The 22,995-nt window shown below is 46.7% G+C and overlaps 1 protein-coding gene and 1 long non-coding RNA gene across 2 annotated transcripts in view; one reads left to right on the top strand and one right to left on the bottom strand.

Moving 5' to 3' along the window:
- Nucleotides 1-626: 626 nt before the first annotated feature.
- On the bottom strand, nucleotides 627-13,028 carry AGMAT (agmatinase). Its single transcript, XM_036256456.1, has 8 exons — nucleotides 12,709-13,028; nucleotides 11,095-11,297; nucleotides 9,002-9,050; nucleotides 7,804-7,999; nucleotides 7,006-7,185; nucleotides 5,691-5,775; nucleotides 4,831-4,975; nucleotides 627-647 (listed from the first exon to the last, which is right to left on the bottom strand). The coding sequence occupies exons 1-7, from the start codon at nucleotides 12,981-12,983 to the stop codon at nucleotides 4,902-4,904; spliced, it is 1,062 nt and encodes a 353-aa protein (XP_036112349.1). The 5' UTR covers nucleotides 12,984-13,028; the 3' UTR covers nucleotides 627-647; nucleotides 4,831-4,901.
- Nucleotides 13,029-21,521: 8,493 nt separating this feature from the next.
- The window catches only part of LOC118626100, a 2,509-nt gene continuing 1,035 nt past the window's right edge, over nucleotides 21,522-22,995 (top strand). The window contains exons 1-2 of the long non-coding RNA XR_004958867.1: nucleotides 21,522-21,604; nucleotides 21,982-22,117. This is a non-coding gene — a long non-coding RNA (uncharacterized LOC118626100). The remainder of the gene's footprint in view (nucleotides 21,605-21,981; nucleotides 22,118-22,995) is intronic.

Genomic DNA, 22,995 nt, shown 5'->3' with positions numbered 1-22,995 from the left:
TGTGAACCCCAGGCAAGAGAAGGGAAGCTGGGCAGTGACTGGAGTGACCCCGCTGTGAGCCTCCCATCAGCCGCCACCCCAGCGCGAAATGGAGCCGAGGGATCCGCACGGCAAGAAGTACTGTAACGACTTGAGCCATGTACGTGTGTGTTTTCGATGCCTTTCTGCCTGTCAGTCTTAGGGTATGGATATTAGGAGCCATAACTTTAACCTTGTTCTCTGAACATAGAGATAAGCTGCTGTCAGCCACTAGATGTTACACTGAAGACACGTCATTCCCACCTGTGCTGTCCCCTTGGTGCAGCACAGACACGCCTTGGTATCAAGGACCTGGCGTTTCTCAGCAATTGTGTTTTGAACACCGTTACCCCAGAAGTGCTGTACCTTAAGTCCTCGTTTGCGACATGTGAACCAAGACTTGTTCTGGACTCCTGTTTTGCAGAAGGCTTGCTTTGAGCTTCTGGCCCATATTTTGATGTTTTGTCTTCATCATTTCACTCCTAACTTCCAGCCGCTTCCCCAGTAGCAGGGTCAGGCCCGCGCTGGAGCCGCCAGCCCTAGACAGCTCCCCTTCGCGTTGCAGGGCCAGGCGCCGGCGGAGCTTCGGCAGCCTCGGGGTGGCCGTCCCAGTGTCGGAGCAAAGTGCCCTTCAGAGGCGGTTTGTGAAGTGAAAGGTCAAAGTCAGTGACGGGACAAAATAACTTAGTTATTCTTTTTAATCATAACTGCTTTAAATTAAACCATTTGGATCCTGAATAACTTAAATATTGAGCTACAGTGACAAGTAGTCAAGTATTTGAGCCCAGGAATTTCTATAGTTTTCATGGACTCTATAGCTTTATAAAAAAAAAAAGAAAAGAAAGAAATCATGGCCAGGCTTCATTTTTCCACACGGTCCTCTGAAAGTGGACGCTTACTCTGATTGCCATAGCTCATGGCCCCTGACCAGGTAGAAGTGATCATGGAATTCATTTCGCTTCTTTTTTTTTATTCCTCACCTGAGGATATTTTTCTACTTATTATCAGACAGCGTGGGAGGGAGGGGGAGAGAGAGAGAGAGAAACATCGATGTGATAGAGCCACACCGACTGGTTGCCTCCCACGCGACCCCAACCAGACCCAGTGACAAACCACAACTTAGGTACATGCCCTTAACCGGAATTGAACCCGCGACTCATTGGTCCAAGGGCTGATGCTCTAAACGCTGAGCCAAACCGGCCAGGGCTCATTTAGCTTCTTCTTTTTTTTTATCGTCACCTGAGGACATTTTTGCATTTATCTTCAGGTAGAGCAGGAGGGAGAGAGGGAGGAAGAGAGAGAGAGAAACATCAACGTGAGAGAGACACATCGAGTGATCGCCACCCACACGACCCTAACCAGTGCCAGGGACAAACTGCAACCGAGGTACGTGCCTTTAGTGGGAACCAAACCCGGGACTCCCTTGTCCGTAGGCCGATGCCCTAACCACTGAGCAACTGGCCAGGGCTCATTTGACTTCTTGATACACCTGTTCTCAAAATTATATTCTGGGTCTTTTATGGCCAGGTTGCTAAATGAATATATTTTGGTTTCATGGTAGGTTTTTATTTTTAATTTCTGGTACTAATGGGATTCCTGACCATAATTTCTGAAAGGTAAAAACCTCCCCAGATTTGTTCATTTAAAAAAATTTTATCACCCTGGCCGGTTTTGCTCAGTGGTTAGAGCGTCAGCCTGCGGTACAGAGAGACCCGGGTTCGGTTCCTGCTAAGGGCATGTAACTCAGTTGCAGTTTGTCCCCAGCCCTGGTTGGGTTGTGCGGGTGGTAACCACTTGATATGTCCCTTTCACGTCAATGTTTCTCTCTCTCTCTCTCTTTCTCTCTCTCTCTCTCTCTCTCTCTCTCTTCCTCCTTCCCACTCTATTTGAACAAAAAATGGAAAAATGTTCTTGAGTGAGGATAAAAAAAAATTTTTTATCACCCTGGCCTGTTTGGCTCAGTGGTTAGAGTGTCGAACCAGAGGGTCTTGGGTTCAATTCCCGGTCAAGGGCATGTACCTGGGTTGCAGAATTAATCCCCGACCCTGGTTGGGGTCATGTGAGAGGCAACCAATCCAATGTCTTTCTCTCCCTCCCTCCCTCCCTCCCTTCCACTCTATCTAAAAATCAATGGGAAAGTATCCTCGGGTAAGGATTAACAAAATAACAAACAAAAATTGTATCATTAAGCCCTGGACAGTTTTGCTCAGCGGTTGGAGCATTGGCCTGCAGCCCAGAGAGACCCGGGTTCAGTTCCCACTAAGGGCATGTACCTCGGTTGTAGTTTGTCCCCAGCCCTGGTTGGGTTGTGCGGGTGGCAGCCACTCGATGTGTCCCTTTCACATCAATGTTTCTCTCTCTCTCTTCCTCTCTCTCCCTCCCACTCTATCTGAACAAAAAAAATGGAAAAATGTCCTCAGATGAGGATAAAAAAAAAATTTTATCATTAAAATTAAAAGCATCTTTAGACAGCTGTACCTTCCATTTGTACTAAGAAAGGAAAGTGATAATAGGATTAAAACATTCCTGGCAAATACTTCAGTCCAAAAAATCTTCTACAGATCTCTTTAGGACAGATATGTCTGCTAAGAGGACACTGGGGAGCTCTTATTTTATTTTTTTAAATATGTTTTTATTGATTTTTTAGAGAGAGAGGAAGGGAGAGCTAGAAACATCCATGTGAGAGAGATACATCGATTGGCTGCCTCCCACACACCCCCTACTGGGGATCGATCCCCCAAACTGGGCATGTTCCCTAACCGGGAATCAAACCAGGACCTCTCAGTCCATGGGATGATGCTCAACTGCTGAGCCACACCAGCTGGGCGGGAGCTCTTATTTTATCTTTTTTTTTTTAATCATCACCTGAGCACATTTTTGCAGCTAGAGGGGGAGGAAGAGAGAGAGAGAAGCATCGATGTGAGAGAGACACATCGAGTGGTTGCCACCCACATGACCCCAACTGGGGCCGGGGACAAACTGCAACCGAGGTATGTGCCCTTAGTGGGAACCGAACCCGGGACTCTCTGGTCCATGGGCCAATGCTCCAACCGCTGAGCCAAACCGGCCAGGGCAGGAGCTCTTATTTTAAAATGAACCTGACCCTTGGCCTCACAAGCCTTTCCTCCTGAATGTTGTTTCCATTGATTTGTTTACTTTTGTGTCAAATGTACGAGCTATTGTCATGCTCAGCCTATGCCACCATTTATCTTCCTGGTGTGTGGAATCACACCAGCTTTGGTTTTAACTTTCTAGTCTTCGAAAATGTACCTTAAAAAGACAACATTGATGATTTTAGAGGGTAGGTTTTTCTGGTTGATAGAAACTATGCATCATGTGTAGCAGATGGAGATGAAAACTGGTCTTAAAAGTCTTTGTAGAATACACGCCCATTAAAAAAATATTTTTTTATTGCCAAGGTGTCAGTGGCACGATTTGTCTAACAGAGGTCGCCAGCCCCAGCTAATCGATTTCACCGAGCAGACCGCCCTGACTTCCACGGGCTCCGTGGTCTCGCTGCCATCGCTTACTGACCATGAGAACCTGGTAGTGACTTTCAAATAATAGGTTGATTTTCTCCTCTTTCAGTACCTAAATGTTTTCCTGCTATAAAGAGAAATGGCATCTAAACGCGTGGGAAGTGATTTGCTTTGTTTGGGAAATAGGATTGGAAGCAAACAAACTTTTTTTAGGGAAAATTCTTTAAAAACTAATGCAAAACATTTTACCAAATGAAATGTTGCTCATATCCAAATACCTGCCATTGTCCCTTGAAAACAAACGCAGTGTGGCAGCTGCTGACTCTGTTCAGTTTGTCAAGGAGAATAATTATACTTTCGAGTCAGATCCGAAAAGAAAGTGAATATTTTGCACTTTTGATACTCTTAGGAACAAATAACTTATTTGGCAAATAAATGGTGTCTTTTTTATGTTGTTTTTGTTTTGTATTGTGAACAGGCACTAAAGCTGATGTTATATATGTTTTAAGAATATTACCGACTGGAAACAGAAATAAACTATTTTAATGTGTGATGGGTATGGCTAGCTCCTGCATTACGAGATGATGATTTGATCACGGACACACTATCAGCAAAACTGAATTTGCGTGTAACTCAGCACATGCTTGATATCAGCACTTGTCACTGCAGATGTCGGGAACTACTGTCACCATGGGGGTGGCAGCTGGAAGAGCAGATAATGCAAAGCGGGCTGAAGGAAGGTCTCTTCAGAGGCCGGCTGCTGCCTTCTGGTTTAGAAGAGCTTTTGAGCAGGGAATTTATTACTTTGTTTCAAACGTTTTGTTCACAATGGCCCTAAAACCAAGATGCAGCCCACAAGTCCTCTGAGGAGGAGCTCTACTTTAAAGGAACATACTATCAAAACAAAACAAAACAACAACAAAAAAAAACAGCCCTGGCTGGTTTGGCTCAGTGGTTGGAGCACCAGCCTGCAGAGCAGAGAGTCCCAGGTTCGGTTACCACTAGGGGCACATACCAAAAATAATAATGATAATAAAATAAAGGAAGATACTATAGAAATATGGAAAGTTTATACTTTTTCTATTTCATTCATCCAATGTTTAGATAACTTTGAACTAAATTCTCCATCCTGTCCACCTTTATCCTCCACCTTTATCTTTCATTAAAGGAAAAAATCAGCACAGCACAAGTGCTGCTTTTTTTTTTTTAAGTTAATTCAAATGCCTTAGAAATATTAGCTGTTTGGATCAGAGTTCTGCTTTATGCTCTGCTTTTACAGCCACCACATACTTTGAGCAGAAGGCTTTATTGGCATAAACTCTTTCGTACTGACTGCTTGCTCCATAAGTGATTGAGAATTTGTCATTGTTGCAATCTGTTATTTTACGCTGAAGAGCACAAGGTTCAGATGACTCTCACTTTGGGGAGAACACACAGCATCTCGAACAGCAGGTTGGCCGCCAGGAGGGCCGTGTTTCCTACAAAGAAGTAAAACCCAACTTGAAGACCACCTCCAGGCCACGCCCCTCAGGACTGCTCTGCCTTCTGCCCTTGGTCTTCCTTTCCAGGGCCCCGCCTTCCATACTCTTCATGGCTGCCCAGCCACCCTACGGACGTGCTTTCCCGGGCACTCTGTCCGTCCGTCATTTGGAAATAGTATTTTTAAATGCAGAAGGTTGTTTACTCTGAGAACAGATTTGCCCCAGAAGAAAATCTATAATAATGGTGTGCATGTATTTATTACCTACCCTCTGAGGCTAACAGGCCTAACTCTGTTAGGTTTTCTAAATTAAAATTATTGGGATGGCATCTGCTTTGAGTACCTCTCCTAAGCCAGCTAACTCTGCACTTTATTAATATTAATTACTATTTATCCTTTGGGAATTCACTTTTCCATGAAATATCGGGAGGATGGCAGTGTGCCACCCTGTCACGAAACTGCAGGCTGGCTTCTTTCTTTTGCTGACTGGTGGGCAAGCTAATAATACCTAGCGACCTCCCAGGGGTTTTGTTAGGGCTCATTAGCTCCTGTTTGTAAGGTATGCAATGGTAGGTTTATTTTCTTCACTATAGGACAGACTCAGCAGGTTCCCGAGTTACACAGAAGGACCCATCCATCTGCTGCCTATTAATTAGATTAGCATAATTTAAACTAGCAGCTGCCTGTGGATCACAGAGTTCTTGTTTACTCACCAAAAGGATCATATGGCGGTGAAACTTCCACAAGGTCACAGCCCACCACGTTCAGGCCTTGACAACCCCGGATGATCTCCAGAGCCTGTCCACGAGCAAGCACAGTGGTGATCATTGGCAGTGAAAAGCAAGCCGTGGAGGCCTGTGGATTTCTCCCAGTGCATGTCCACCTTCCGACTTGGAACTACTGCTTTCCCTCAGTAAACATTGACTGACTGCCAGGCACACCGGTGGGCATCACAAATGACCAATGCACAGTCTCTGCTCCTGAGGGCTCCACAGTGTGGTGATGAGGACAAGCAAACGAATCATTTCAATGTCATGCCTTAAGGACTTCAAGAAAAGCAAATGGAGAATAGGATAGGAGCATGTAAAAGCCCGAAGAGGTGGGGGAAGGCCTCCCCAAGGTGGACACACTTGGCTCAAGAAGTTGACGAAGCAGACGAGCGGGGGGAGGGCAGCCTAGGCAGAGGGAAAAGGCACCAAGACGAAGAAGTACCCGTAATTAGACATGGCGGGAAGACAGGATCAGTGGGGGACTGTAGGAAGACTCGCTTTGTCTGAAGGAGTTTCCGTTGCGCAGGTGAAAAGCCCAGAAGGATGAGAAGCTGAGGAAGCTGCGGAATGAGGATTGTGTTTCGGAAATCTCTCTGACCATCCTTTCTTTCAGGACATGAGATAATCCATTAGGTTTAAGCAGTCTTCATTCATTTCCTCGTAGGAATCAGCACTGGCTGGTGTGGCTCAGCTGGTTGGAGCATCATCCCGTACACCAAACGGTGGTGGGTTCAATTCCTGGTCAGGGCACATACCCTGCTTGTGGGTTCAATCCCCAGTTGAGGCATGTACAAGAAGGAGGCAACCAATTGATATTGATATTTCTCTCTCTCTCCCCGCTCTCTCCCTCCCTCTCTCTCTCCTTCTCTCAAATCAATTTAGAAACAAATATTTTAGTACCTACTATTTATATGTTAGACACGGTTCTAGGCTCCAGGGATAGGGTGGTGAACAAAACAAAGGCCCCTATCTCCTGGAGCTCACCATCTTGTTACAACCACACTCCAGTTCTGCCTCCCTGCCTTTATGCTCAGCACACCCTATGGGAAATTATTTGGGTATTTCTAAAAGTCTTGAACTTCCTTAGTAGCTGGTGATACACACTTTAAAAATGTGTTTTCAGCCCTGGCCGGTTTGGCTCAGCGGTTAGAGCATCGGCCTGCGGTCCAGAGAGACCCGGGTTTGGTTCCCGCTAAGGGCCCAGGAAAGCAGGGAGTTAAAATCCCCCACCCCTAGGTCACTGCTGGAGCCTCCGTACCTGACTAGGGGTGAGCCCAGCAATTTCAGGTGTCCCTGTGCCCGGGGCATAGGCAGGATCCAAGCCGTCGATGTCAAAGCTGATATAAATGGGTTTGCCTCCCATTTGCTGCCTCACTTCCGCCATCAGAGGGACCAGCGACTTCATCCAGCAGTCTTCAGCCAGGACCACCCGGAAGCCCTGCGGCGGGGGCATCGAAGGGCGGGGGTCAGGCTTCTGCATGGCCACCCCATGCTCCGCCTTCATGAGGGGGGAACGATCACCCCCACTTTACAGGTGAGGAAGGGAAGGCCGAGGACAGGTAAGGCAGGGAGGAAGTCAAAGCTGATCTGGAGACAGGATCAGGGAGGAGCTTGGCTAAAGCAAGAGGGAGAAACTCAGGACCGCTCCTGCTGGCACTTCCTGAACCGCTCCGTCCAGAAGACGGGCCTGTGCACGGGCGCTTGGGTCTTTCCTGTTGCATCATGTCCTATGTGTTCCCCTGGGAGCCACTCTGCCAAGCGGGTATGAAGACGAGAACTAAGGGGGCCACTGGCCTTGGGTTTGGACCTCCCCAGCTCTTTTCCAAGCCAGCACCATCCAGGGGTTGGCTCGTTTCTGCTCGTCTCCCCAGCCAGCAATAAGTGGCCTCCTCTGCCTCGTGAACTAACATCCTCCCTCCTCTCTGCTCCACACGACCCACTGGGCTTCCCTCCCCGTTTCCGCACTTAGCGCCCCTACGGAATCCATGGCGGCCACTGAGTGAGCACTGGAGACGGCACTTTGCAGGCAGGGAGGGAGGGGCGATGGGTCAGTCACCTGGCTCCGGCTGTATCTGTAGGGATCCACGGTCATGGAAGAGCCCCTGATGCCAATCTGTACTACGCGCTTACAGTCCAGAAGTTTCTCCTCCACGCACCGGCGGAAGGGCGTCCCGTGATAGATCTTCTCTCCGAGGGCCTTGTCAGCCGTGTCCATGTGAGCATCCACGTGCAGCAGCCCCACAGGGCCATGCCTGATGACAACAGGCAGCTCAGAGGCCAGGCCTCCTCACCGGGACTGAGCACAGCCACCCTCCAGGCCACCAGAACTGGGCGACGGTTCATAGCCAAGGAGGGAAGACCTAGCATCAGCTGTGGGCCTTGCAACTGGTTTCTGTCTTCCAGTGATTTCGAATCTCAGAGCAATGAACTCAGAGAAGTCGGGCCGAAAATAGACATGTGCTTTAGCTTCCACCCACTCCCTATCACCCAGAATTTTCCTCACAGATGGAGAGAGCTGGGTGGATGACAACGAAGGGCAAGCTCAGCTGGCCTTCATCAAGAAGCAGCTTGGACCCAGCTCTCTCGTCATAATCTCCATCAACACCGCTAGCCACCCAAAAGAAACATACAGTCCAAAACAATACTAGGCAAACACAGCTCCGGGAAAAGACTGTGCCCACCCCCCAGGCAGAATTCCACCCGCATGTCTTTCCCATCTATGAATTCTGGAGCTGCCACTGACTTGGCCCATCTGTCTCTGTCTCAAACGAATTCACCCAAGTTAATCAGTCCCTGGTAGACTTGTGCTGCTGGGTGAGCCAGCTCCTCCCAGCCCTTCTGGGAAAGAGGCCCTTGCAGGAAAAACCAGGGCCTCTCCTCCGCAGGCAGCACCATTGAGCCCGGCAGTGTTTGGGTTTGGCCTTTGAGCAAAACAGAAACAAGTTAACCGGGGTTGTGGGCTCATCTTCCCAAAACAGAGGCGAATGCTGAGCATGCATCCCAGAGCAGAACTAGGGCGAGGGAGGGTTGGCCAGAAGTGTTAATAATAGTCTGGACTTCTAGCTGGTGACTGACAGAGACACCTGGAGCCCGACCTTCATTTTGATCCACAGAAGCAACTCAGCCGGGAAGTTCCTATCTCCCCCAATAACCTGAGCCAGCAGAGGTCACCTGATGCCATCTATCCGCAAACAACTCACTCCCCAGCTCCAGAATTTCGAAACCTTGCTTGGGCCCAGACATTTGGGACTTACTTTTTTGCCATGGCTTGCAATATAGGATATGTGATTGTGTGATCTCCGCCTGCAAAGAGAAAAAAGAAGAAAATATCTGGAACGTGGATAAGACTACAGGGCTGGGTATTACATAGAACAATCTTCAGTTTGCCCAATTCTGCCGCCCCTTCCATCAGAGTGAAGAACTACAGCTAAAATAAGATTTTGTTCAGTGGGGAAAGGGACACTGGGTATTTGAAGTTACATTGTCATTTAAAAGAAGAAATTAAACAAAGTAAGGTTTACAGGTAAAATGCCCAGAACATCTCTGCTCAATAGAACTTTCTGTAGTGATGGACATGTTCTATAAATGCACTGGCCAACATGGTGGCCACTAATCACATGTGGCATTAAAGTGGGTTCATGTGCCTGGCCGGTGTGGCTCAGTGGTTGAGTGTCGACCCATGCACCAAGAGGTCACCCGTTCCATTCCCGGTCAGGGCACATGCCCAGGTTGTGGGCCCAATCCCCAGTGGGAGGCATGCAGGAGGCAGCCAATCGATGTTCTCTCTCATTGATGCTTCTATCTCTCTCCCTCTCCCTCTCTTTCTAAAGTCAATAAAGGAAAAAAATGTTTTTAAAAAAATGGGCTCATGCAACTGAGGAACTGAATTTTTTATTTTATTTAAAGCAGTGATTACATTATCTAAATAATAATTTAAGTTAAAATTAATTTTAATTTTAATAGCCATGCAGCAGTGGCTACTGTATTGGACAGTACAAGCCCAGAAAAGTATTACTATGCATACTTATTAATAATAATAGCTAACATTGATTGAAGCTCAAAATATGCCAAGCACAATGCTGGGCCTTTCGTATGCATTTTCATGACATGTCCCTCCCACAACAGAATGTGGTAGGTGTTGTTATTATTCCCATTTTACAGATGAGAAAATGGGGCAGAAACAGCTAGGGGAGGTGGAGCTGAGATGTCAAACCAGGCCATCCAGAAACCACTATGCTCTGTAGGCCAGGCTCTCTAATTTGGCAAGAATTAATTTGCTATTTAGAAAAAGATCTGTGTCATTTTAACTATTTGTGAACCAGAAGAGAAGTAAATGCTACAGTGAGAGTGGGAGGGGTGGAGATCAGAAGGGGAAACTCTGGATACCTTGATATAGACACTGACGAGGAGGAAACCACCCTGGGCAGTTCTCTCGGAGTCATTAACACAATGTCCTTGAAATAGTTCAAAAGTCACAGTGAACCCCTGTTGGCAGCTTTCCGCAGGCCTGGGATCCAGAGCTGGGACAAAGGTGAAGTGGGTGAGGTGGGTGATGTAAAGTGTAAGGGATGCCAAAAGACTCAGTGATCATGATAAATACTCTTTTAAGGTCCCATTTGAAAATATAAAAACTTCATGCAAACAAGTCCACGATAGGCACACTCTCCCTCTCAGGAGCACGTCCACTCCTTTCTTCCCTCTGGGACATCCATCTCCTAAACTCAGCGTTCCCATGAGACTTGCAACCAGGGGAGCAATGGGCAGCGGCAGCTCATCCCTGGTTAACCCCTGAGCCTGTCTCCTAGGCCCCTTCTCTCTGACTTCCCAGTGAGCTGACAGCAGCCCCGCCCTGGCTATTTCTTTCCTATAACATTTGTAGAGAGCCAAAGTCGCCCCATCTAGGCCCTCCTGTTGCTGCTTCTATCCTAAGCCCTTCCTTGTTTCACTGTCCCCAGCTTTAATACATGTACTCTCAAAAAAAAAAAAAAATCCATGACAAATTTTAAAGAAAGATGGGACCAGGAACTGTGCTGCTCTGAGTCATAGTGGAGCCTGAGGCAAAAGGGGAAAATCAGTAATGCTTACCATGGCCTTGTGAGGCACTTCTTAAATTGTGCACAGAGGCAAATGCCTCACTTGCTTCACCCTAATCCAATCCTTTCTGTCATACTAGTCCAGCATTTAAATATCCTCTCCCCAGGGGTGAAAATGCATGAATTAATAATGGTCTCTATCCTACTGTCTCCACAGTCACAGTGGCTTGCCCTGGAGAAGTAGCTGTTCTACAGCCCATGATAAATTATCCCTGAGCACAGTGACCTGCACTTGCTCTTGCAGGTGCCATTACCCAAGGTCAGAGGAACACAGCCAGCGGCCACGATTTTCTGATAGGCCTCTCGAATTAGGCGGCAGCTGTCCTGAAGGTTGTAAAGATTGACGTTCACATCGCCTAGGTCTGCAACCATGAGGGACTGGAAGGGGAGGGCCCCCGTGCTAGGGTTGATTGTCCGAAGCAACACTGATTCTTCCCGGATTCGGCGGGGTCCAAATCTGGAAAAAGAAGACCATCCGTGAGCATCCCTAAAGGCTTAGAGGCCCCGCCTAGGGAGAGGGTCTGTCAGCCTCTGCACTGGTGACATTTGGGGCTCGATGTTATGGGGGGGGGGTATCTTGAGCATTGGAGGATGTTTAGCAGCATCCCTGGTGCCAGTAGCACCACTTCCCCCCCAGTTCTGACCACAAAAATGCCTCCAGACACTGCCAAATGTCCCCTGGGGGGCAGAATAACCCTGGTTGAGAACCACTGTTCCAGGTGGCACATTGAAGAGATTAAAGGCACAGATCCAGGAGCCCACCTATCACCAATTTACTAAATGGTATTGGATAGTTTCGGAATCTGTAATATAATAATGATATTTACTGTACCCCACTGTTGAGTCAAATGAGATTATCTATGCAAAGTGCCTTGCACTTAGTAGACTTTTAATAGATGGTAGCATTTATCATTTAGACCAGCAGTCAGATGTATTGTTGCTGAGCTGAATCAGAAATAGCTGAAGCTCAATAATTGGGAAAATGAATTTTACTTCCTCTAATTTGAATTTAGAAAAATTGCCTTAATTTGAGCAATTCTTTTTTATTTGTTTGTTTGTTTGCTTGTTATTTTATTTATTTATTTATTTTATCCTCACCCGAGGACATTTTTTCCATTTATCTTCAGACAGAATGGGAGGGAGAGAGAAGGGAAGAGAAAGAAAGAGAAACATCAGTGTGTGAGACACATCAGTGGCTGCCACCCACATGACCCCAACCAGGGCCAGGGACAAACTGCAACCGCAGTACCTGCTTTTAATGGGAACCGAACCAGGACTCTCTGGTCCGCGGGCCGATGTTCTAACCACTGAGCTGAACCAGCCAGGGCCTGCCTATTTATTTATTTATTTATTTATTTATTTATTTATTGAGAGAGAGAGATCAATTTGTTGTTCCACTTATTTATGCACCACTGGTTGACTTGTATGTGCCCTGACCAGAGGGTGGAAGCTGCAACCTTGGTGTATTTGACAGCCTGAGCTACCCAGCCAGCACCTTAATTTGGGCAATTCTTGAATCGGATGACATCTAGAGGTTTGTGGAAGGGGCAGCCAGCTTCTTCCGTTCTCAAATGTCTCCTGCCATGGACGCTGGGGGTACCCCCCAGCCTCCAGGCCAGCAAGGCTTGCGGATCAGGGCATGGAAAGTTCCGGCCGCGGGACACCCTTTTCTTTCCAACGGATGCCACACGTGGGGAGCCCTCGGGGTTGCTTGATGAAGGACGAGGAAAAGCAACTCTCAAATGATTGGGGGCACTTGGGAGCCAGGCACCAGCTTCCAACCTGACCCTGGGTGAGCGGAGGCGCCTTCCGTGCCCGGTGGCCCTCAGGTTATCCAGCCACGTGTCCCTGAGTCCGTAGGACCTTACCTCGCTCCGGGCCGGTTGGAGGTCCCAGTGTCCAGGGGCACCCCGACGAACGCGGCGTCCAGGCCCTCAGGGGAGGTCTGCACCGGCAAGCGCATCATGGAGCAGACGCCCACCGGCCGGGCCACGAGCTCGGAGCTGAGGGGCTGGTTCCGGGGGGCGTCGGAGGCCTGGCGGCTGGGACTGCGGCAGTGATCGCAGAGCACGGCGGCAGGGCGACGCACGACCCCGCCGGCCCCCGGGCCCCGGGCGCAGCGGGACGCCAGACGCCGCAGCATGCCCCCTCCCGCCTGACCCGGCCGGCCCGCAGCGACCAGGGCGCTAGTGCCAGCGCCAGAGCCGGGCTCAAAGGGCAGGGGCGCCCGGCGATGGAGGGCGGGGGAGGGGCCTCAGGGACCCCGCCTCTCTCTCCCTACACCCCTTTCTGGACTTCGGCCTCTGGCTTCTTCGGTGAATTAAGCCAGGCCAGGGCTCCCTACTCACTCCCACCGTCACTGTCCAGGTGTGTCTGCGCCCCCAAGGACCTTGGCAGCTTCTTCCCCGGTTCACAGTGATACTTTTCAAAACCCGAAAGATTTGAAGGGAAAGACTTTCTTCCAAGCGAGAAAACTTAGAAATGCATTAAAATAAATAATGTATCAAATGTCTGGGTGGGATTCTCAGGAAGTAGCAAGTCTTTCTAAAACTTTTTTTTAAAGGCCCTAGCAGGCCCTGGCCAGTTTGGCTCAGCGGTTGAGCATCGACTTGTGGACCAGAGAGGCCCAGCCGGGTTGGGTTCCCGCTAGGGGCTAGGGGCACATACCACAAAAAAAAAAAAAAAAAGGCCTTAGCAGCAAGCCCACTCATCTGTCTTTATTGCTAAGGGGGTTGGGGGGGAGTCACACGGGGAAAAGTAAGTGATTTGTCATGAGGTTATGTGAGCTATTTGGTGGTATTATATATTTTTTAACCTCCAGAGGTTGAGATTGGGTGGGAAAAGCAACAGTTTGCATTAAATTGTAACCTTTACAGGAAAGTCATACATTAAGTCCCACCGACCTCCGCTCTGCAGGGCCGGGCAAAGTTTCCTAATGGTCAATAAGGACATTCAGGGTTGGAAGTAGGTCCCCACATTTTCTGGAACAAATGCAGCAATCTCTTGATTATTCTCTTACCCCTATACCCAGCTTCTACCACTATTTCATATCGTTTGTCCTGAGTGTATAGTTTTCTTACTCCTAGTTTTTCTTTTTTATTCTTCTCACAAATATTTGTGTGCCTACTGCATGTCAGACACCAAGTGGCAATGACTCCAACCTCTCTCCATCATCCCCTACTGCTGAGCACTCCCTTAGGTTAAACTTTCCTCCAGTGGCCTCTTTGACCAGGTGGGCCCCTCCTCTCCTTACCACTATCTGACCTCCAGATGACAGTTTTCACCTACGGGCAGATCATTCACAACCCAAATTTGTTGCCCATTTGCTAACTCCCCACCTGGATGTTCTGACAGCACCTCAGGTGGGCGGCAAGTTCAGCCAGGGACTCCACCTCCCCGTCTTGGATCCTGCTCTCTGCCCGGTCCTTCGGTAAGTCCTGATGGTTTCCTGCAGGCAAGCTCTCTCTCCTTCCCTCTGCTGCTACTCTGGTTCAGGCCTTCCCACCTCTGGCTTTCTGACCCCATCTCACCGCTGCTAGGATCACACAGACTTCCTGTCGGATCACACTTCCTGGAGCCAGCCCACCTTTCTCATTGTACTTCCCACTACCCATCACCATGTACGTGTCCCTCCCGCATTGTTCACCTGCCACAGCCCCTTAACTTTGCTTATGCCCTATCCTCTGCCTGGATGCTCCCTCCCCAGCCCCCAGCTCCCAGCTCCACACTCCCAGTGTTCAGCTGAAGCCCATGCTTAAACCACTCTGAAACTCTCTCGAAACCTGGGATAAGTATAGGACCTGCAGTCAGAAAAAAAAGTTAAATCAGTGTATCTCAGTCGTTGATGGCAAGAGAGAAGTCATCCGGTTCCTGCAGGTCAGGGGTGGGGGCGGGGGGGAGAGTGGTTCCTGGCTCAAAGCTGCCCTCCATTAAGCACAATGTTTCTTTGAAGTTTCATGTTTGAGCTGGTAAATTTGTGCAAAGTTTTCATTCGATTTCATAACACCTAACTACTTTAGCATAAAAATATATTATTCGCTAGTTAAATTGTCCCCCCAAACCTTTCAAGTAAAGCTATCACTCCAATAACTTATTGTTGAACTCAGCCCACCAGTGCGGCACCCGGTCAGGGCAGTGTGGACTGAGCGAGTCAACCTGAGCAACTCACCCTTTTGAACCTATTTCCTATTCTGTAAAATGGGATGATAGTCCTTACTGGTTGTTCTTATGAGGATTAAATGAGGGCCACTGTGAGAGAGCATTGTAAGTCACACATTGATAAATAATAGGTAGTACTGTCATTGTATGTTTTATTTCCTCTACTGCAGAGTGTCCTGACCGGTGGTCACAGCACACTGGTGTGCTGCAGTTGGGTTACAGATGAGACACAACATAACGATCCCATGGCTCTTGGGGCCACCAGCTAGGCCAGTCTTCTGGGCAACCCAAGAAGAGCATGATCCAAGCAGAGCAGAGTCTGACTTCCTGCCCTGTGATCCCCAGGAGTAGGCAGCAGAGTCAGGGTCATTTGCTGCTTGCCCTGTGTCTCCACCTGGACACTCACCTCAGAAGCCAGCTGCAGGGTACACTGCTGCGCCTCAGAACGAGGGCCTGGGGCCCTGCTAGAGGAGTGGGTCCCAGCAGCCCAAGGAGGAAAAGCAACAACTCAAGGTGTAGGGGCGAAGGGGTTAGGAGACTGGTAGGAGCAGCCCAGATGGCTGACTCAAATCTGTCTTCACATAGTATCAGATATTCCCATCCATTTTCGGCTGGTGTCCAAACTAACTTCAGGGTGACTGCTCCAACAATGCTCCTGGGCCGGGTGAGAGTAAAAATATTTACCATCTGAGATGGCACAGACATTGACCAATCAGAACAGACTGCAGCTAGCCATAAACCGCGAACAGCGTACATACCAAGGGGTATCAAACGCAAAGGAACGTACTTTAAATCAGAGCTCTGTCATTATTTTCAAATGCTTGACACGAGTTTGATTGGATTAAAATCCATTCATGTTTTCACAAGAAATTCCAATTGTGCAATTGTTAATGAAAGAAAAATAAGGTTTCTTTAAATATTTTAACTTTTGTGAATTTTTTAATGTTAAAATCTTTTAAATATGTTTTTATTGATTTTTTAAAGAGAGAGGAAGGGAGAGATAGAAACATCGATGTGAGAGAGAAACATCAATCCTGCAGGCCCCCTACTGGGGGTAGAGCCTCTGACCAGGAATTGAATGGGGACCTCTCAGTCCATGGGATGATGCTCAATCCACTGAGCAACACCAGCCAGGCAAAAATTTTAAAATTTTATTACCTAGTTGAGTTTCTAATTATTCATGGCTGTCAAGAACTTGAAGGGACCCTTCTTGAAAAGTCCTGATCATCACTGCGTATAGCCATTTCAAGCACAAAACCTGATGTTAAAAATATATTCACAGAAGAAAGCTAAAATTTTGAAAATATTTTATTTGGAAATTTTGTATAAGCTCAATATTTATTTATTATTATTATTATTATTATTATTTTTATCCTCACCCGAGGACATTTTTCCATTTTTTGTTCAGTTAGAGTGGGAGGGGGAGAGAGAGAGAGAGAAACATCGACGTGAAAGGGACACATCGAGTGCCTACACCCGCACGACCCAACCGGGGCCAGGGACAAACTGCAACCGAGGTACGCGCCCTTAGCGGGAACCGAACCTGGGCTAAGCTCAATATTTAATGCTGTCTCTAATACTTTCATGTTTCAAATAATAATTATACAATAAGTAGAAAATGTAAATTTTTTTTTTTTTTTACCAAAACACACAAATGTCCCTAAATCTGCTTTCCTCCCACCCCCAGTTACCTCAGTGGGACATGCAAATTGTATCATCTTCTCTGTGTACCAAGATAGAATAAAGGCTCCAGAGCACCATGCTAGTAAACTGTAAGTTCCAATGCCTGCTTTATCCTTCAAGCCAACCTCTAAGTGTAGTGCCTTCTAAAAACACAAGTAATAAAACAAGTGTTCGGTGACCAAGTAAGTGAATGAACAGATCCGCTGGAAGCTGTGGAGAGCAGTTCTGGGGAGATCACTGTTTCAGCCAAAAAACTGTGACAGCCAAAGAGTATGAGGAAAACACCAGGTACATTTCAGCTGCCCACGTGCATTCCCTTTGGCCTAGTGCATGATGCAAGGGCCCCACAGAGGAGTCAACACTTTGAACTTGTCTGTGCTTGCACAGGCTCATGAATCATCTTGCAGCAACTCCAGCCTCCCTGAGACACCTGCCATTTACCTTTACCTTCCCTGTTCCCTGGCCCTAAAGAAAAATACAGATATGTTTTAGCGTGCTCAGAAAACACTTTTAACAAAGTTTGTCTAAATCTCTATTTTTTTTTTTTTTATCCTCACCCGAGGACATTTTTTCATCTTTTGTACAGATAGAGTGGGAGGGAGAGAGAGGAAGAGAGAGAGAGAGAAACATCAACGTGAAAGGGACACATCGAGTGGCTGCCACCCGCACGACCAACCAGGGCCGGGGACAAACTGCAACCGAAGTACGTGCCCTTAGCGGGAACCAAACCCGGGTCTCTCCGGACCGCAGGCCGACGCTCTAACCGCTGAGCCAAACTGGCCAGGGCTGAATCTCTATTTTTTTCTACTTCTTTTGCCTATAGACTTCCACACTCAGCAATGCCCCAGGGGATACTTTACACACACACACACACACACACACACGGAGTTATTCCCAATAATAGCATCATTTTTGAATATAGAAAATAACACATACTATTTGAACATGAAATTGGTTGTTTAGACTCTCTATTCAGCTTGTCGAATGGACATCTGGAGCCTGATTAATCTGACCACTTTTATCCAGACCCCAAAGTAAGTGATCCTCTTGGTCTCTCTCTAGTCCAAAATGAGAAAGGGAGGGCAGACTATGAATTTATCTAAGGAGAAACCCAACCAAGAATATCACATTATGCAGTTTCAAAGTCAAGCCAGGAGAGGGCACAGAAAACTTCTGCTTGATCAGCTAATAAAGAAAAGAAGGATTCGGGGAAATGGAAAAAGCTCCCCTTCAATCATCCATCAGGTGATACACAGTTTTGGTTGTTTGGTCAGTCTGATTTCATCCTGACACCTCCACAGTTTTGTTATAAAGCAAGCTGTTTTAATGAAATCTTTGGTCCATTTAATTTTTTCTCGAAGAAAATATTCAGATTTTTGGAAGCCCCAGCCAGTTTCCCCAGCATTTCTTTTAGATGGCATCCTCTTGGCCTCTCTAAGGAAGCCAGCTGCTTCTGAGAAGCTCCTCTTCATCTGCAAAGTGAAGGCTGTAAGAGCCAACCTTTCCTGACTCCTGGTGCCAATGTACAGCTTGAAAGTACACCATCCACCTGGTCCTTAGAGAGAGATGCATTAGACAAATGCAAGGGCTGACTATTAATTCTAAACTATATACTCTGGGTAAATAGCTCTGACTCCAGTCAGTAGTAGCACTGAATATTCAATAATTGATGGCTAAAGGGACTGCAGCTTAGGTCTGAGGTTCTAAAGTGACACAAAGCCATGGGAAAATGCTGTTTAGTCAAATCCATCTGTGAGCCAACTCATGCTAGGCAGTTCAACATCATTACACGTACACGTTTGAAAGGTAAGAATGAATGCTTGAAGTAGATAGAGATCTCATATAAATAAAGCATGTATGATACAATGTAGTATAATAAAATCAGTGGTATGATGATAAAGTATCTGTTGTTTTAATATGACTTGTTTTTACATCCTAATTTCCTTCTGAGTTCAACACGAAATGTTTTTATCTTTATTGTTGAATGTTCCTCATGTTGAATGTTACAGATGTTCCTCATTTTTTCCTCCAATGACCCCCTCCTCCCCACTTTAGCCCCCTCCTGCCTTTTCCCATACTGCTGTCTGGGTCCATTGGTTATGCACATATGCATATAAGTTCTTTGGTTTATTTCTTCCAACCCCCAACCCCCTTCCCTTTGAGATTTGTCAGTCTAGCAACCAATTTGTTCTTCTTAATTCCCTCAACCTCCCCTCCCATCTGGCAACCAACAAAATGTTCTTTGTATCTATGAGAATGTTTCTGTTCTGCCTGTTCATTTTATTTGTAGATTCAATTGTTGATAGATATGTATTCATTGCCATTTTGTTTCATATATTTTATCTTTTTCTTCAAAAAGACCCTTCAACATTTCATATAATAATGGTTTGGTGGTGATTAACTCCTTTAGTTTTTTCTTGTCTGGGAAACTCTTTATATGGCCATCGATTCTAAATGACAGCTTTGCAGGATAGAGTAATCTTGGTTGTAGGTTCTTGCTTTTCATCACTCTGAATATTTCTTGCCTGCAGTTTCTTTTGAGAAATCAGCTGACTGCCTTATGGGAACTCCCTTGTAGGTAACTAGCTGCCTTTCTCTTGCTGCTTTTAAGATTCTCTCTTTGTCTTGAACCTTTTGCATTTTGATGATGATGTGTCTTGGTGTGGGCCTTTTGGGGTTCATCTTGTTTGGGACTCTCTGTGCTTCCTGGACTTGTATGTCTGTTTCCTTCACCAAGTTAGGGAAGTTTTCTGCCATTATTGTTTCAAACAGGTTTTCGATTTCTTGTTCTCTCTCTTCTCCTTCTGGCACCTCCAAGATGCGAATGTTGGCACGCTTGAAGTGGTCCCAGAGGCTCCTTACACTATCCTCATTTTTTTGGATTCTTTTTTCTTTTTGCTGTTCTGATTGGGTGTGTTTTGCTTCCTTGTATTCCAAATCAATGGTGTACTTCTTGGCTTTACCTACTCTACTATTGAATCTGTGTAAATTATCCTTTATTTCAGTTAGTGCTTCCTTCATTTCTGACTGTGCATCCTTTATTTCTGACTGTCCTTTTTTATGCTCTTGAGGCCCTCACTAAGTTCGCTGAGATTCTCTCTAAGTCCATTAAGCATCCTTATAAGCATTGTTTTGAACTCAGCATCTGTTAGGATGCTTCTCTCCATTTCACTTAGTTCTTTTCTTGGGGTTTTGTTCTGTTCTTTCATTTGGGACCTGTTTCTTTGTCTCATCATTTTGGCTGCCTCCCTGTGTTTGTTTCTATGTATTACTTAACAAGAGGTATGGGGTTAGCTGAGACCAGATGCTGCTGGTTTAAAAGAATTTAGGAAAACCTGAAGCAGGATCCAAGACAGGCCAATCCTATGGTGAAGCAACTGGCAACAGCTTGGGTGGGTCTGAAAGTTGGGTGGGGCGGGGCGGGGCTTCAGGGAGTCAGCAGGGCGGGGCTACCAGTGTGAGCCAGGTTGCTGGAGTCCCAGATATGGCGGCTGTCTGCCGCCCCAGGGAAGGGCTCACCAAAAGAACAAAGGCCTCTGACAGCACGTTTGTCCTGGAGAAAGGTCCCTCTCCAGCCCTCAGTCCAATGCCAAATAGCTCAGTTCTTCCCTGTATGTCTCTGGCACCCCTCAAGCTGCCTCCCCTCCAAGCTTAGAGCAAGTGAGTCTGAGTAAGTCCCTGCACAGGCCCTTTAAGAGGAGCTGCCTGGGGCTCCAGAATCTCAGCCTCCCGGAGCCTCAGTTCCCTCTGCTTTTTCCAGCCAGAAGTCATGGGGATTCTCTTCCTGGCACTGGAACCCTGAGGGGGGTGCCTGGTGTGGGACAGGGCCCCTCAGACCTCAGGGAGGACCTTCCCAGCTGAGGTGTCCTCCTGATTTTTATCTGCCACATGTGGGTGAGGGAGCAGCCATTCCGCCCTCCTACCAGTCTCAATGTGGCTGCTTCTTTAATTCCGTAGTTGTAGGACTTCCATTCAGCTTGACGTCAGGCTGTTTTGAATGATGGCTGTTCTGTAGTTTAGTTGTTACTTTGATGTGGTTGTGGGAGGACGGATACTGCATTTACCTAGGCCACCGTCTTGACCAGAAGTCCAACATGAAATGTTATATCTCATTTTTCCTTCCAATCATCGTAGAAAATAAGTAACACATATTATTTATAACTGATAAGGAAACTGAAGTGCCAAGCCAGTGATGTCACTGTGTATCGCACAGCAACTTCCTCGCAGGATGCAGAATTAGAGGTGGTCTTGCCTGTCAGAGGTTCCAGTCAGACTGGCTGGGAGGGAGGGAATGTCATCACTTACTGGATAGCTGGGAGGGTAAAAGGATTCCCCTGTTTGGACAGCGTTCCCACGGCGCTATCAGAATTGTTTCAGAGCGTCACTTAAGTTTCAGATTTAGGCTCCAAGTGTTCAGTTCATTACTTAAAACTGGTTTCTGGAACCATGACCAGCAGCTAAATAATTCGTCTCGGCTCAGAATTCAAACAACAGAACTAGATTTCAGGCTTTCTGATTTCTTTTTTCTTTGATTTTACAGAGAGAGGAAGGGAGAGGGAGAGAGAGAGAAACACCAATGGGAGAGAACATCGATTGGCCGCCTCCTGCATGCCCCCACTGGGGATTGGGCCCACAGCCTGGGCATGTGCCCTGACTGCAATCAAACTGGCGACCTCTTGGTGCATGGGTCGATGCTCAACCAACTGAGCCACACTGACTGGACAGGCTTTCTAATTTAACATCCTGTTAAATGGATGGGTGAAATAGACTTTTTTTTTCTCTCTCTCTTAGTATTGCCCTTTATTTTTTCTCAATTATAAATTTTTAATCTTCCTTTTAAGATCTTTATTGCTGATTACAAAGGCAATACATGTGTGCTGGACAAAAAGCAAGTCTACCATAGTCTACACCTACCCAATCAAGGTAATATTTCAAAGCATATAAGGCTTTTGAAAAAAAATTGAAGCTGGGTTTAGTTTATATAAAGTAGTTAGAAACCTCCTTTTTCACCTTAAGATGTCTTGGAAATCTTTAAGATAAGCTTTTTTAAAAATCTGCTTTACTTAGGTGTAATTTACATACCACAAAATTTACCTATTTTTGTTTACAATTCAATGCTTTTTGTAATCTGATGCAACCATCACCACAACCCAGTTTTAGAACATTTCCATCATTCCCAAAAGTTCCCTCATGCCTGTAAATAAGCTTTTTTAATGGGTGCATTTTAGGGGATAATTATAATCATGGATAACAAGTCCCAGAAATTTCCATTTTGCCTATCTTTCATTTCCTGCTGACAGACAAGAAGAAAATTGCAAAAGCCCATCAACAAATGTTGGAAGAAAACACCACAAGTGGATCGACAGCTGTTTGCCCAAAATAGTTTATTCATCCACCCCAGCTTTGCTGAGTGTCAGCCAAGTGCCAAGCTATTGGGTAAGTCTGTAGCGCTATAAAGACAAGGTAATAGCTGTCTTCTGGAATAAACTGGATTTCAGTGCTGAGTTCAATAGTATGCAACCTAACTTAAGAATTTCAACATCAATGGTTTTGAGTGGTAATTGTTCCAGGTGGGTATGTTATTTGGACTGCCACTTCTAGAAGTCAAGATAGAGATACAGGGACCAGATTTACTTTCCCACCTGAAACAGCCAAAAGAGGGACTAAAATCAGAAACAATGGTTTTCGATACAGTGAACATCAAGCCACCAATGGCAAAGGAAAACAGGCGAGATGAAGCCCGAGTTTACTGCCTAGAGTTTCCAGACTGCAGTGCAGAGAAGGAAAGCTGAGGCAGACCTCAGTGGAGTCCCTAATTTGAGGAGACAGAGCTGAGAGTCCAAGGATACCAAGGCAGCTAGACTTCGTAAGACAGAGTACCCGAGAGGAGAGAGTTGTACAGGGAGAAGGAGAACCCCTGAGACCTGTAGGGCCTCTTCTAGTATTCAGGAAAGTACTGATAGCACACATGTGTGAAAAAAACTACCTGAGTCCGGCCGGTGTGGATCAGTGGTTAGAGTCGACCCATGCACCAAGAGGTCACCAGTTCGATTCCTGGTCAGGACCCATGAACCAGGTTGTGGGCCTGATCCCCAGTGGGGGGCATGCAGGAGGCGGCCAATCGATGTTCTCTCTCATTGATGTTTCTATCTCTCTCTCCCTCTCCTTTCCTCTCTCTCTAAAATCAATGAAGGAAAAAAAAGTTTTTTGAAACTATCTGAGGCTGGGGAAAGAACCACTTGAAAGGGTTAGAGGAAAAGATGCTTGATGCACACACTGGGCTGGGAGTAGTGCCTATTCCCATTGCCAGATTA

This window comes from Molossus molossus, unplaced genomic scaffold, assembly GCF_014108415.1.
Source record: "Molossus molossus isolate mMolMol1 unplaced genomic scaffold, mMolMol1.p scaffold_m16_p_12, whole genome shotgun sequence".
NCBI lineage: Eukaryota > Metazoa > Chordata > Mammalia > Chiroptera > Molossidae > Molossus > Molossus molossus.
This window is presented reverse-complemented; position numbering and strand designations above follow the sequence as displayed.

Coding starts and splice junctions, on each gene's coding strand:
- AGMAT (XM_036256456.1), bottom strand. CDS start 12,983: ATGCTGCGGCGTCTGGCGTCCCGCTGCGCCCGGGGCCCGGGGGCCGGC. Junction 5,776..7,005: donor CTGGGCTCACCCCTAGTCAG/GTACGGAGGCTC, acceptor GCTCGTGGACAG/GCTCTGGAGATCATCCGGGG. Junction 4,976..5,690: donor ACCGCCATATGATCCTTTTG/GTGAGTAAACAA, acceptor ACTTCTTTGTAG/GAAACACGGCCCTCCTGGCG.